Source organism: Martes martes, assembly GCF_963455335.1.
Source record: "Martes martes genome assembly, chromosome: 7".
NCBI classification, from domain to species: Eukaryota; Metazoa; Chordata; class Mammalia; order Carnivora; family Mustelidae; genus Martes; species Martes martes.
The window spans coordinates 55,003,564-55,017,062 of record NC_137894.1 but is presented as its reverse complement, the minus strand read 5'-3'; the positions used below and the strand labels follow the sequence as shown (position 1 = coordinate 55,017,062).

The 13,499-nt window shown below is 34.2% G+C and overlaps 1 protein-coding gene across 5 annotated transcripts in view; it reads left to right on the top strand.

Annotated features, from left to right (window-relative positions):
• The window catches only part of DPH6 (diphthamine biosynthesis 6), a 180,024-nt gene extending 167,924 nt beyond the window's left edge, over positions 1-12,100 (top strand). For 2 of the 5 annotated variants that reach the window (XM_080809912.1, XM_080809913.1), the window contains exons 8-9: positions 2,912-2,999; positions 11,496-12,100. In XM_080809912.1, the coding sequence (XP_080666038.1) occupies positions 2,912-2,999; positions 11,496-11,525 (118 nt within the window). In that variant the 3' untranslated portion in view covers positions 11,526-12,100. Of the gene's footprint in view, positions 1-2,911; positions 3,000-4,103; positions 4,465-4,492; positions 6,171-11,495 lie in introns of those variants that run through there. The other 3 variants (XM_080809909.1, XM_080809910.1, XM_080809911.1) reach the window with 2 other exon arrangements.
• Positions 12,101-13,499: the final 1,399 nt, after the last annotated feature.

Genomic DNA, 13,499 nt, shown 5'->3' with positions numbered 1-13,499 from the left:
GTGGGAATAAATCAAGTACTTAGCTACCTTCTGACATCTATCCTGTATTATGTGGGATGTATTTAAACTTACGAACTATTTTCCTTATATTTAAATGTTTAGACCTATTAAATGTTATCTTTATTATGCTAGAGATAGCATATGGTACATTGGTGTGTGTGCATGTATATATATGTACATGTATACATGCAGTGTACACATATTGAAAGTATCTATTCATGAGAAGATAGGTAATTAAAAAAATCAGTGTGGGTTTATGAGAATTCAATAGTGTGTAATGTGAAGATACTTAACAAAATTTCAACTGTAATCGTTTATTCAACAAACATCTGATGAAATACCAGACAGTGACTCTGTACTGAGCCAAGAGGGTTGGGGTGGGGGGGGTCACAGAAAGGGGGGAGTCACACAAAACTTGGTCCCTCTCTAAGAAGAAAGACAAGCATACAAACACATAATTGTAATGTAGTGGATGTGCAATGAAAGGCCTGTGAACACATTATGAAAGCACATAAAAGAAGACAACTAAGGACTATTGGAAAGTGTCAAGGAAGGCTTCACAGAAATGATACTGAAGATGTCTATGAGGACAAGTGTGAGTCCACAGGGAATATCTGTATACATAGTTTTCTCAGAGGAATGGTAGGAACAAAGATCATGGCTGTCTCAAGAGATAATGTCAGGGGTTTTTTTGTTCCGAAGTGAGGGTATAGGGCCTGACCTCACACCATGGGAGCCTGGCCTGACTCAGCTGTCCTTTTGAAGTTGTATCTAGGGGTAAGCCTAATGGAACAGCGAAAGGGAACATGGGCTAGCCCCCGAGGCTACTGAGAAGCCTCGGTTGTATAAGAGGTAGTGCCCAGACTTACTATGTGTATTAACAGGGAAAGGGGAGGAGAACACCAACTGGGAAGCATTTTTGCTGTGGCACAATTGGTCTTAATTTTCTGGGTCACTCTAAGGACATTTCTACAGATCCTACTCTAGGTTTCAGAGAAATCCGTGAAGTAGAAACCGAAGATCCTTGAAAGCTGAGTTTCAGTTGAGTTTCTGAAAGGGAGAAGAAGAGCAATGGTGGCATTATTCTGTTTGAAACTAAAAACTGTTCATTTGAGATCTAGTCTCTTCCAGTTGTTTGGCTTTGTATAAGTGAATGAAATGATGTTAGTCAGTTAGAGATTATGGGTTTAATAGAATCCGTAAAAATCATATTCTTCTTTATTTAGTGCTTAGAATATTCTGTATTTTCTCTGGATAACCATCTTTATTCAGAATGCAGTAATTACATTAATTAAATGAGCTATTTGCTGTCAACCTTCTGTTTCTAGTGCAGATAACTGGCATGAGAAGGGAGGGCCCGAAACCCTTTCTACTGACATAGCATTGGTTCTGGGTTAATTATAGTTTTGGTTCACTCCATTGTCAAGGATATCAAAACCAAACTGCCTAGATTAGGCATAATTGAGGTTCAGGGTCAGTTTCCAAGGCTGAGATCAGGAACAGGGAGATTGAAATTTAACGTAAAAGTAAGGTTGTGCATAGGAATTGGAATCTGCATCTGATTGATGATCTAAGATACGACCAGAACAAGCAGTTTTGGGGTAAGTAGAAAAAACAAGATTAGGGCTAACAAGCCAGAGGGGCAGGTGTGAGAAAGCAAGCCGGCCTCTTTACTTTCTCTTTCTCTTCCTCATTATACCAGAGACATCTTTTGGTTGATGTAGCCTGTGAAAGCAGGTTATATCTTTCTGTCAAGATCCTGACTCTTTAATAATTCTGTTTCTCTTATAACATAAGTTGCTTTCCTTGTAATGTCACCGAAGCCCTTTTTAATGTTATTTTTTCCTAAGCATTAACAAGAGGCATATTTGATATTAAAGGTTCATGAATAGTAGTTGACTCTTTTAATCATCAAAATTTTTTTTTCTCTATCTCTGATCTTTCAAAGGGGAAAGTAAACAGATTTTGTCCATGAAAATTTAATATTCTGGAGCCAAGTATTTTGAGGTTCCTTTTATTGCCACTAAATAACTTTACATTATAAAAGTTGACTCAAAAATATCTTACATTAGTGACAAAGTCAAATAAAGTTAACAATTTGTTTTGCTATCCTACAAAAGTTAAAATGCTAACAATGTATTAATATAAATAATGGTACTAGTTCCCAAGGCATTAAAGAGATATGGGGAAATTCTATTTTTAAAATTTAGTTGAAATGCAAAACACTATTGCTTTCTTAATAAACAACAATAAAAAATAATTAGTTATTAGAACTTCACACATAATCTTAGTTATTCATATGCGCTTTACAGGGTATCTTTGATAAAAGTTCAGTTAATTTACATGTATCCATATGGTGCCAGCAAGCAGTTCATACCATTTTACCTGAATGTGGTAATTACTATGTCAGACAATCAATTTTAATAGCAATGATATTGCAGTGTGAAGAGTTCACCTAGAGCTTAAAACCATCACCAGTACTGCTTTTGTGAAGGATAATTGAGATTTTGTGTGAAACACTGAATGAATTACCTCTTGAAAATGAAAGGAATAATGAAGATAAAGTGCTATTGTTTAATGGTTAGCCCCTACCAAGCAAATTTGTGAAAATGAAATTGAATAGGAATTTTAAGTCTCAAAACTGTTCAGAGAGCTTTGAGTGAACCTGAAAGTTGAACTATGTCATTATAAAGACAAAAGCGTCTTTACTTTTTCTTGTAAATTTAGCATCCTCGATCCTTTTCCCAATAAAATATTGGGTTCTTAAAAATAGATGTTAATCACTACATATTGTTTACCAGTGGAAATAAATACAAAAGTAGGATTTGGGATCTCTTCTAGTCACTAGCAGAGAACAATTTGCCATAATTTATGTAGTAAATAAACACACTATAAAACTTTTATGTTTTAGGGATTCATCAGAAGTGGTCATACATTCAGCTGATGCATTTGCACCTGTTGCTTATCTACGCTTTTTGGAATTGCACTTGGAGGACAAGGCAAGTAAATAAGATTCACTTTCCCAGTGATTTCAAGAGAAAATTAGGATATATGCATTGGCTCTGTATCTATAATGCTATAACAACAGATAAAGGGTAAAAAAAAAAAAAAAAGTCATTTTATCATTAATGATTTTTTTCCAGATCCTCAGTCAGTAACTAAAAATTTTGCAAATGTTTATGGTTTTGAGAACTCTATATGATGCCTAAGAAATTACATTTCTGAAGGGTTTGCATCTCACTTAAAAAGGGAATCATATATACATTAACCAATGAGAAGACAGGACAGTATACAACCAAATATTAAATCACCTGGTAAAATAAGAATTACTTCAATGTACATAAGCATGAGGGGAAAGGTTTGAGAATGAATTGGAGTTTCATTATACAAAGTTTAGGAGTGGAGGAAAAGAAAAAATAAAAGCTTTTCCAAAAATATCCAAGAGAACAGAAGTACAAGTGAAAGATGGAAAGTGAAGCAAAAGTGATAAAGAGTTTTATTTTAAATACGTTGATTGTCAAGATATAGCAGAATGTCAGTTTAAGGATGTCTTGTGGAATAGGTAGAGATCTGGATTAGACCCTTTGATTAAAGGGTCTTCTCCTTACTGGGTGTTGTAAGTGATGAATCACTGAATTCTACTCCTGAAACCAATATTGCACTGTGTATTATCTAATTAGAATTAAATAAAAATTTTTTTAAAGTCTGCCACTTGAAATATAAAGGATTAGAAGAAGTTTTCTGCATCTTTAGTGTTCTATCACCAAGTCTTGAGGCTATTTATGATAGGGAATCTGAAGAATCAAGAGGATTTAATGAAGATTGGCAAAGGAAGGAAAAGAATGGTAACCAGAAATCAGGATGAAAGAGTTTCTCTAGGAAGAAAATAATTATCAGTGTCTAGAAAAATTAAGATAGAAAGTAAGTCAAAAGCTGGTACTCCTTGAGAAAGTAAAGCTGTACTTTTCAAACATCCTTCATATCCAGTGAAACGAACCTCTTACTTTCTCAGTCTCTGCTGCTATTGCTGCCTTGTGCACACCCACAAAATATAAACTGTTGAATTTTTTGTTTTGTTTTGTTTTTAAATTTTTTTCTGACAGAGAGAGAGCAAGCACAAGCAAGGAGAGTGGCAGGCAGAGGGAGAAGCAGGCTCCCCACTGAGCAGAGAGCTTGATGCAGGACTCGATCCCAGGACCCTGGGATCATGACCTGAGCCAAAGGCAGCCGCTTAACCAACTGAGCCACCCAGGTGGCCCTTATTTTGTTTTGTTTTTGAGGAAACTTATTTTGTTCAGACATATCAGCCATTATATGTTCAGCTTTACCTAAATAGCTCATTGTTCACCTTGTTTTAGTATTTCATTTGTTCACAGTCCATTTGCCCTCTCAAAGAAAAGAATGTTATTTCTTTAAGGTGGAATATTCACTGACACTAAATAAATATGGTGCATTTTCTTTCTTCTTCTTCTTCTTTTTTTTCTTTTTTTAGGTGTCCACAGTGCCTGATAACTACAGAACATCTAATTATATACATAATTCTTGAAGAACATTTTGAACATTGTTTACTAAGCTGCCATTTCTATATGAAAAAAACTACATAACATTTTCTCAACTATTACATCCAGCTCGTTCTCTGCATTTTTTATTAGAAATATATATCTTTATCAGAAGAAGTTAGTAGGAACATTGATTAATTGGGGAAATGTGAAAGCCTCATTCATTATTATTGGTGACTTCCTCAGGATTCACTTTCTCTGACTTTAATTACCATGTCCTATCCATGACCTGTACATGGTATGTGGTCTTTTTTCCCCTTTTACTTCATCTCCAACTCTCATTTCTGTAACATTTATTTTCTTTCATCCCATTGTTTTATTTTTCTCCTTTTCTCTTTCCTGCTCTCATTTCTGCCAGTTGTCTAATGATGCAGAGCGTTTGAAAATCAGAATGAAAAGGCAGTTTACTTAGCCAATCAAGTTTATTCTACTGGATATTACTGGAATGACTTGTCATTTTTTGTTTCGATATAGTATTCATTTTATCAACAGTATTGGACAATCAGGAAGAATATAATTAGATCTGCGTATTTTATAACAATGAATAATGCAATTTTTATATCCAATGGGAAGAAGTCTTTTCAACAGATGGTGTTTGGGAAACTGGATAGCAACATGCAAACAAATGCAACTGGACCACTTTCTTACACCATACACAAAAATAAATTCATGGGGAAGGGAGGGAAAAAAATGAAACAAGATGAAACCAGAGAGGGAGACAAACCATAAAAGACTCTTCATCTCAGGAAACAAACTGAGGGTTGCTGGAGGGAAGAGGGGTGGGAGAGATGGGGTGGCTGGGTGATGGACATTGGAGAGGGTATGTGCTATGGTGAGGGGGAAAAAAATAAAAAGAAAATTAATTAATTAATTAATTCAAAAAAGATTGAAGACCTAAATATGGGACCTGAAACCATAGAAATTCTAGATGAAAACACGGGTAGTAACCTCTTTGACATCGGACATGGCAACTTCTTTCTAGGTAAAAGCTCCTAAGGCAAGGGAAATAAAAGCAAAAATAAACTACTGGTACTTCATCAAAATAAAAATCTTCTACACAGCAAACAGAACAATCAACAAAACTAAAAGACAACCTAAGGAATAGGAGAAGATATTTGCAAATGACATATCTGATAAAGGGTTAGTGTCTGAAATACAGAAAGAACTTAGAAAATTCAATACCCAGAAAACAAATAATCCAGTTAAAAAATGGGCAGAAGACATGGACAGATGTTTCTCCAAAGAAAATGTAGAGATGGCCAACAGACACATGAAAAAATGCTCAACATCACTCATAAGCAGGGAAATGCAAATCAAAACTACAATGAGATATCATCTCATACCTGTCAGAATGACTGAAATAGCAGGTGTTGGTGAGGATGTGGAGAAAAGGGAACTTTCAATGTAGCAATGTTGGTGGGAATGCAAACTAGTGTAGCCACTCTAGAAGACAGTGTGGAGGTTCCCCAAAAAGTTAAAAATAGTACTGCCCTATAATCCAGCAATTGCACCCCTGGATATTTACCCAAAGAATACAAAAATACTAATTCAATGGGATTCATGCACCCCAGTGTTTATAGGAACATTACTTACAATAGCCAACTTATATATAAAAAAAAAAAAAAACCCACAATATTTTGGTATTATCTGTGCTGACTTTAGACAACTTTATTTTGAATAGACTTAATTTTTTACAGCAATTTTGGATTCACAAAAAAATTGAGCAGAAGGAACAGAGAGTTCCCATATGCCCCCAGCCCTCACACATGCATAGCCTTCCCTGCTGTCAACATCTGGAGCCAGAGTAGTACATTTATTACAATCAATGAACCCACAAACAATGAATGACACATCTTTATCACTCAAAGTACATAGTTTACATTATGGTTTACTCTTAATATTGCATACTCTATGGGTTTGAACAAATGTATAGTGACATATACCCACCATTATGACATCATACAAAATAGTTTCACTGCCCTGGAAATTGTCAGTGTTCTGCCTGTTCATCCTTTCTTTTCCCTCTTACCCCTGGTAACCAATGATCTTGTTACTGTCTCTATAGTTTTACCTTTTCCAGAATGTCATATAATTGCAGTCGGAAAATGTGTAGCCATACCCTTTTCACACTGGCTTTTTTCACCTAGGAGATAAGCATTCAACTTCCTCCATGTCTTTTCACGAGTTTTAAGTGTTGAGTATTCCATTGTCTGGATGTACCACAGTTTACTTCTCATTCACCTACCAAAGAACATCTTGGTTGCTTCTGAGTTTTGGCAAATATAAGTAGAGCTGCAATAAATATCCATGTGCAGGTTTTCGTCCTCAACTCCCTTGGGTAAACACCAAGGAGTGTGATTGCCAGATTGTACGGTTAAGAATATGTTTAGTTTTGTAAGAAACCACCAAACTGTCCTCCAGTGTGGCTGTACAATTTTATATTGCCACTGTCAATGGATGAGAATTCATGTTGCTCTGCATCTTCATCAGCTTTCAATATTGTCAATATTTTGGACTTTTTCCATTCTAATAGGTGTGCAGCGTTATCTTGTTTTAATTTGTGTTTTCCTGATGACATTTGATGTGGAACATCTTTTCATATGCTTTATTTGCCCATTCCCATATCTTTGGTGAAGTGTCTGTTCAGATCTTTGCTCATTTTTTTAATTGAGTTGTTTACTTTCTTATTATTGTGTTTTAAGAGCTTGTTGTGTATTTTGGATAGTAGTTCTTTAGCAGCTATGTCTTTTGCAGGTATTTTCTCCCAGTCTACAGCTGTCTTCTCATTTTCTTGGTACTGTCCTTTATGAAGCAGAAGTTTTAATTTTAATGAATTATTATTTCATTCATATATTATACCTTTGGTATTGTATCTAAAAAGTGATCCTCAAACCAAAGATCTTCTAGATTTTCTTTTATGTTATTTTCTAGGTGTTTTATAGTTTTACATTTTACATTTGAGTCTGTGTTCCATTTTGAGTTAATTTTTATAAGGAAGTATAAGGGTTATGTCTGGATTCATTTTTTTGTATGTGGAAGTATAGCTGTTCTTTTACCATTTGTTGAAAAGACTATCTTTTCTCCATTATTTCCCTTGCTCCTTTGCCAAAGATCAGTTAACTATATTCATGTGGATCTATTTCTGGACTCTGTTCTCTTGCTCTGTTTATCTATTTTTTTACCAATACCACAATGCCTTAATTACTGTAGCTTAATAGTTGTCTTGAAGTCAGTAATGTCAGCCTTCTGACTATTATTTTCCTTCAATATTTTGTTGACTATTCTAAGTCTTTCCATATAAACATCAGAATCAGTTTGTAACTTGCTGACATTTTGATTAGGATTGCATTGAAGCTGTAGATCAAATTAGAAAACAAACAAACAAACAAACAGAGATCTTGACAATACTGTCTTTCTACCCATGATCATGGAATATCTCTCCATTTATTTAATTAGTTGGGTGATTTCTTTCATTAGTCTTGCTAAGACATTTTACTTGTCTTCATTATTAAAATTTATGTTAAATGTTGCCTCCTTTAGGCCCTTTTTTGGGTTTTGTTTTTGTTTTTTTTGCAAATGACAAGCTTTGATGTGGCATCCTTAGTGTGGAACCAGAGGGAAACAGTGAGAGTTTCTTTCCCAGAAATCCCACTGCATCTCAGTGGCTTGGGCAAAGGTTGGGCTAAGTCACCATCTTTACTCCTGCCCTCGCACAGGTAATAGAGAAGGGTATGCTCTAGAGGGAAAACAAAGTATGATTTCCAAAAGAAAGATGAATAAATGCTAGAGTACAAAAATACAGATACCTTTTCACATGCTTTATCAAAATCACATTGCTATTTCAAATTCATAGTAAATTAACATTCCACCCCAAATAATAGTGTGATATAGAATGTAGTACCTTGAATATCACTCTGAAAATCTGTATCTGTTCCCTAAAGTCCTTTAATTTCAATTCATTCTATAACACATTTGCAATCTAGCTTGACCTCAGTTACTTTGATAAACTGCTGTTGCTCTTTTCTCAACTTTATAATCCTTAATTAATCCTTTCCTTGATAATATTGACCACCATCTCCTTGAAAAATTCCCCTGTAATGGTTATATGTCACTGTACCATTCTGGTTTCTTCTATCTCCTTCAGTAGTTCCTCTTCTTCTTACCGTCAACAAATGTATATAACCCCAGTTCTTTTTAAGATTGCATTTTTTTCTTTTTCTACATTTTCTGTCTCTGGGATTTTGTCTTCTCCCACAATCTACTTTTCAGCTCTATGCAGACGATTCTAAAGTCACTCTCTTTCTGGTCTTTTGCTTATTTCTGACTTTCTCCGTATTTCTAACTGGCTGCTGGATATCAGTGCCAATATGTATCAAGTTCATTGTGTGCAAGCCTGAACTCATTTTCCCCTACAGGTGTAACTTCTGCCTGTTTTTGTTCTTTAACACAATTGTTTTCCCCTTAGTAACTCAGGAACAGAATATTGGCATCATCTGTTACAGCTGGGTCTCCTTTACCATGACATTCAGTTGGTTGTCTAATTCTTTACATGCTAATTCTCTAATATATATTTTACACCATTCCATCTCCATGCCCATCTCTCTAGTTAAAGTCATATCTTACCCAAACTCTTGGACAGCATACAGCTTCTTTAAGTGAACTCTTTGCTTTCATTATCCCCCTATTTTATTCCACTGCTATATTTATTTTTGTGTCTCTGCACAAAAATCCATAATACAACTACATTGTTTTTTCAAATAAACAGGATGTTTAGACATTAATTGAAGACTGTATAACATGGTAGTGTAACTTCTTTTCTCAGTCTTGCTCTCAGGAACCCCCTACATGTATCCTTTCCTCTTAGTAGTACAGAACAGTTGGATGGATTCTCCCTTACTGTGCCTTCTGCTTCTCTCCTCCCTTGCCTCTGGTTATTCTGTCTTATCTGTCTTCATTTCTTTTTGAACTCAAATACTTATACATTTAGCCATACCAGATAAACTGTCCTAATACTTTGTTTCTTCCTTTCTTGTGACAAAAACTTAATCAACTTTATGTTATAACATTTAAGGACTTATTTCCACTAGGTTGTAAATTTCTTGAGGACTGTTCCTTTTTCATTTTTGTACTCTCTGTAACAGCTGTTCTGGAATAAGATTTTTGAGTTTATAATTGATTGTTATTTTCTTACTTCATTTTTTCTTCTTACAGAATTTTATAAACATGTGCTTCCTTTTCATGTTGCCTACCATTTAATGAAAGTCACTTTCTTGTTCATTTTTCTTTTATCTTGTTAGAGAAAAATGCTCTTAAAGCAAGCTAGAATATAAAATACAACCTTTAGACAGGTTGTTAGTGTAAAATTTAAGTTATCACTAAGATTTTCACTTTACATATGATGACCTGTAAACTTACGCAATAATTAATCTAGTTAAATTTTATCTTTAAAATTATAAAGTTATTTATGTGAGTATAAAACTTATGTCAACTAAACAGGGGATCCCAAACAAAATAACTGAATAATGGAAAGCTCCAGGTTAAAAATGGGGAAATATATTAAAATTTCTTTGGGGCCTTGACTTTATTGCTTATGGCAAACTTGATGCTAAAATATGCCATACATCACTGCAGTGACAGGCTTGAGAAAATGAAAAATACAAAGCTTTACATAAATCAGCCAAAAGATCATATTAAAATGCATAACCTTTAACGGAAAAATCAAGACTTCTACTTTTCACCATTCACAAGCTTTTTCTTCCTTATATAGTTGTTTTAGAATTTCCAAACAGCTTTATGAGAAATAATATTTCAAATTAATTGTTGACAAAGCCACTGCATTTTTAAAGAAACAGGTTCACAAACACTTAGCCCCAATTCTATTAATGGACTACTATTGCTTATTACTTAATTTTTATTTTTGTTGAATAATCTCATGGGACAAGTATATATTTTATATGATTGTAAAAGCCCACATTCCTAGAAGTTGTAACTTTTAAAGATATCATAGTCTCACAACCCATTCTTGGCTCTTTTCATTTTATTTTGCTTTATTTCAGAAATACCATCAAATATCTTGAAAAACTTTATAACATTAAACTGTCTCTGTGCTTTTATTTTTTTTTGCTTCAATCTAACATACCTAAGAGTACTTACTCTGTTTAAAAAATTGTTAGCACCCCTTGGAATTCACTATAAATAATGACAAATTACAGAGTAATTTTAATTCTAAGTTCAAATCAAAGTTATTACAGGTAATCATTATTCCCAGCATCATGATTACAGTGACAGATATCTAGTCTGTCTAGAGTGATGTATAGGATATGATCCTGTTTTTCTGAAAAATACTGATGGAGTCAAGGAGCTTATATATTCATTTATATTTGAATGAGGATGGTAAGGGTGGGCACGTAATAACCAGAGTGATAATATTGGCTATCTTGGGGGTAGGGGGCTTAAGAGGAAAAACAGAAAAGCTTAATACTTATATAATCTATAATCTGTAACTTCTTATAATGAGTATATACATGTAAATTTTAAAATATTTGATTAAGAAAATTAACCTGAGGAGGTGGAGATGATATAATGAGTTCCAGTGCTAAACAAATATTTAAATGTTATTCTACAACACTTTTGTAGTCAAGGTAGAGAGAGACATACTAGGACCCTTTAAAACTTTCCATAGAACTCAAGTGAAAACAGTACCCACAATGTGGGTTGAAATCTAGTTGATCCTGTAGTAAAGTCTGCACAGAGAATGCTGGGAGGAAAGTATACATTAAAAAAAAGGACCAAAAGCATTCAGATAGCAGGCCTCTTGAGTTTGTTATGCATGGGAATTGCTCTCACTACTCATATCAACATGTATAAACTTGAAGATCCTGTCCAGAGAGATATGCTGCCATGTCTTTATGCTACTTCAAAAATATTTCCTTACAGAAGGGACAATGGAGGAAGGAAGATGAATGATGACTTCCACTCACCAACACTCGAGCTCAGTACAGTTTTCCTACCCCACCCTCTCCCCCACATTTGTCCTCAAGCTAAAGAGCAGAAAAATGATTTGATAAGAAGGAACAAAGTGGTTCGCAAGCTTTAAATCCTAATTCTTCAAACCTCAATGATATAACTTGACATTCAGAGAGATTTCGGCCTTGGGTATTACTAAGTCACTGCTGCTGCAAATGGTCATTGGAGCAGAGTAATAAATCAAGCATCGGATTCACTCAGATTTAGAGAGCTGCTTGACTCATTTGTATCCCTAATGCATGGATTTCAGTAGTAGCAACAATATACCACTGTGTCAAGAGGATCAAACTGGACAGTGGAAAAGTGTTTTTAATCCAAAATCTATGGTGGACCTATCAGTTTGCAGGGAGGTGATAAAAATAATCAATCAGTTGATCTTCTTGTCTGCTTTCAAATTCTAGTGAACTATATATTTTGTCCTACTATTTATTTAGTTGTTAAACTCTTGTATGCAGCTTGTTATTGTTATTGTCATTGTTGCTTTAAAAATAAAGTTTCTGATGTTTTTATAAAGTTTCACTTTGGTGATTTCTTATAAAAGAAAAGTAGAATACTGCTCATTTATTCAACACATATTTATTGAGTGCTTACATCTGTTTCCTAGCACTAGGGATGCAGTAGTGAACTAAACATCCAAAAATTATTTCCTTCGTGAAGCTTTTATAGAATGAGACAAACAAATAAATGTTTAAAGTAAGGGGGACGGTGAGAAAGTTGTCTCACTATCCATAAAAATGGGATTAGATTTTATGGAAAAAGCATAGTCTGAGAATCCTGGGTTTCCATGGTGACAGATTTTGGTCATATGGGAGATAGTGTTAGTGAGCTTGTGAGAAGCCTATAGATGCAGCCAAAGAGTGATTCAGTAAACTGGAAAAAAGTTCAAGAGAAAATATTAAGAATGAAAACATGGTGAGAAACAAAGATGGAAAGTATACATTAGAGATTAAGAGAAGTAAAGACGATGAAGTGGTCTAGAATACATGTAATTAATGTCAGAAAAAAAAAAGGAGAGGGATAATGGGAAAGGTAAAATATTTCAATAGATAATGGCTGAGAACTTTCCAAAGTTGAAACACACCAAGGTATAGATTCAAGAGGTTTTATGAACCCTAAGCTAAATAAAAAATTTTTAAAAATCCATATTTAGGCATATGATGATGAAAATGCTAGAAACAAAAGGCAAAGTAAAGAAATTGAAAACAGTTGAAATATGCTAAAAACAGGCTACTTTCAAAGAAGCAACTATTAGAATAAAACCTAACTTTTAAACAGGGAAAAAAAAAAAAAAAAAAGAAAGAAACCCAAGCAATGGAATCATATATTTTGTAATACTGAATGAAAATAACCCCATCCTAGAATTCTGTACCCAGCAAAAATACCCCTCAGACATTAAAGTGAGAATACTTTCAGGATGACAGTAAGGCATTCATCAGAATTCATTGATGTATGTTTATGGTTTATTCATTTCACTGTAATTTGTTTCCTCAAGAAATAAGCCAATATTTAATTCTAGCTAAATAACATTCATGTTAAGATCTGTAATGCCCTTTGGTGTGGGTCTGTTAGTAATAAATTTTCTTAGTTTTTATTTGAAACTTTTCTTAACTTCCACTTTTGCTTTATCCCAACATTTTATTAAGGAAAATTTTAAACATACAGAAAAGTTGAAAGGAAGGAGAAATAAAGACCTTCCCAGACAAACAAAAGCTGAGGGAGTCCATTACGACTAGACATGCCTTCCTTAGAAAGTATTGCTAAAGGGCATCTTGGTTCTCTCCATCAGAAAGGATGAATATCCAACTTTTGTATCAACATGGATGGGACTGGAATAGATTATGCTGAGTGAAATAAGTCAAGCAGAGAGAGTCAATTATCATATGATTTCACTTACTTTTGGAGCATGAGGAATAA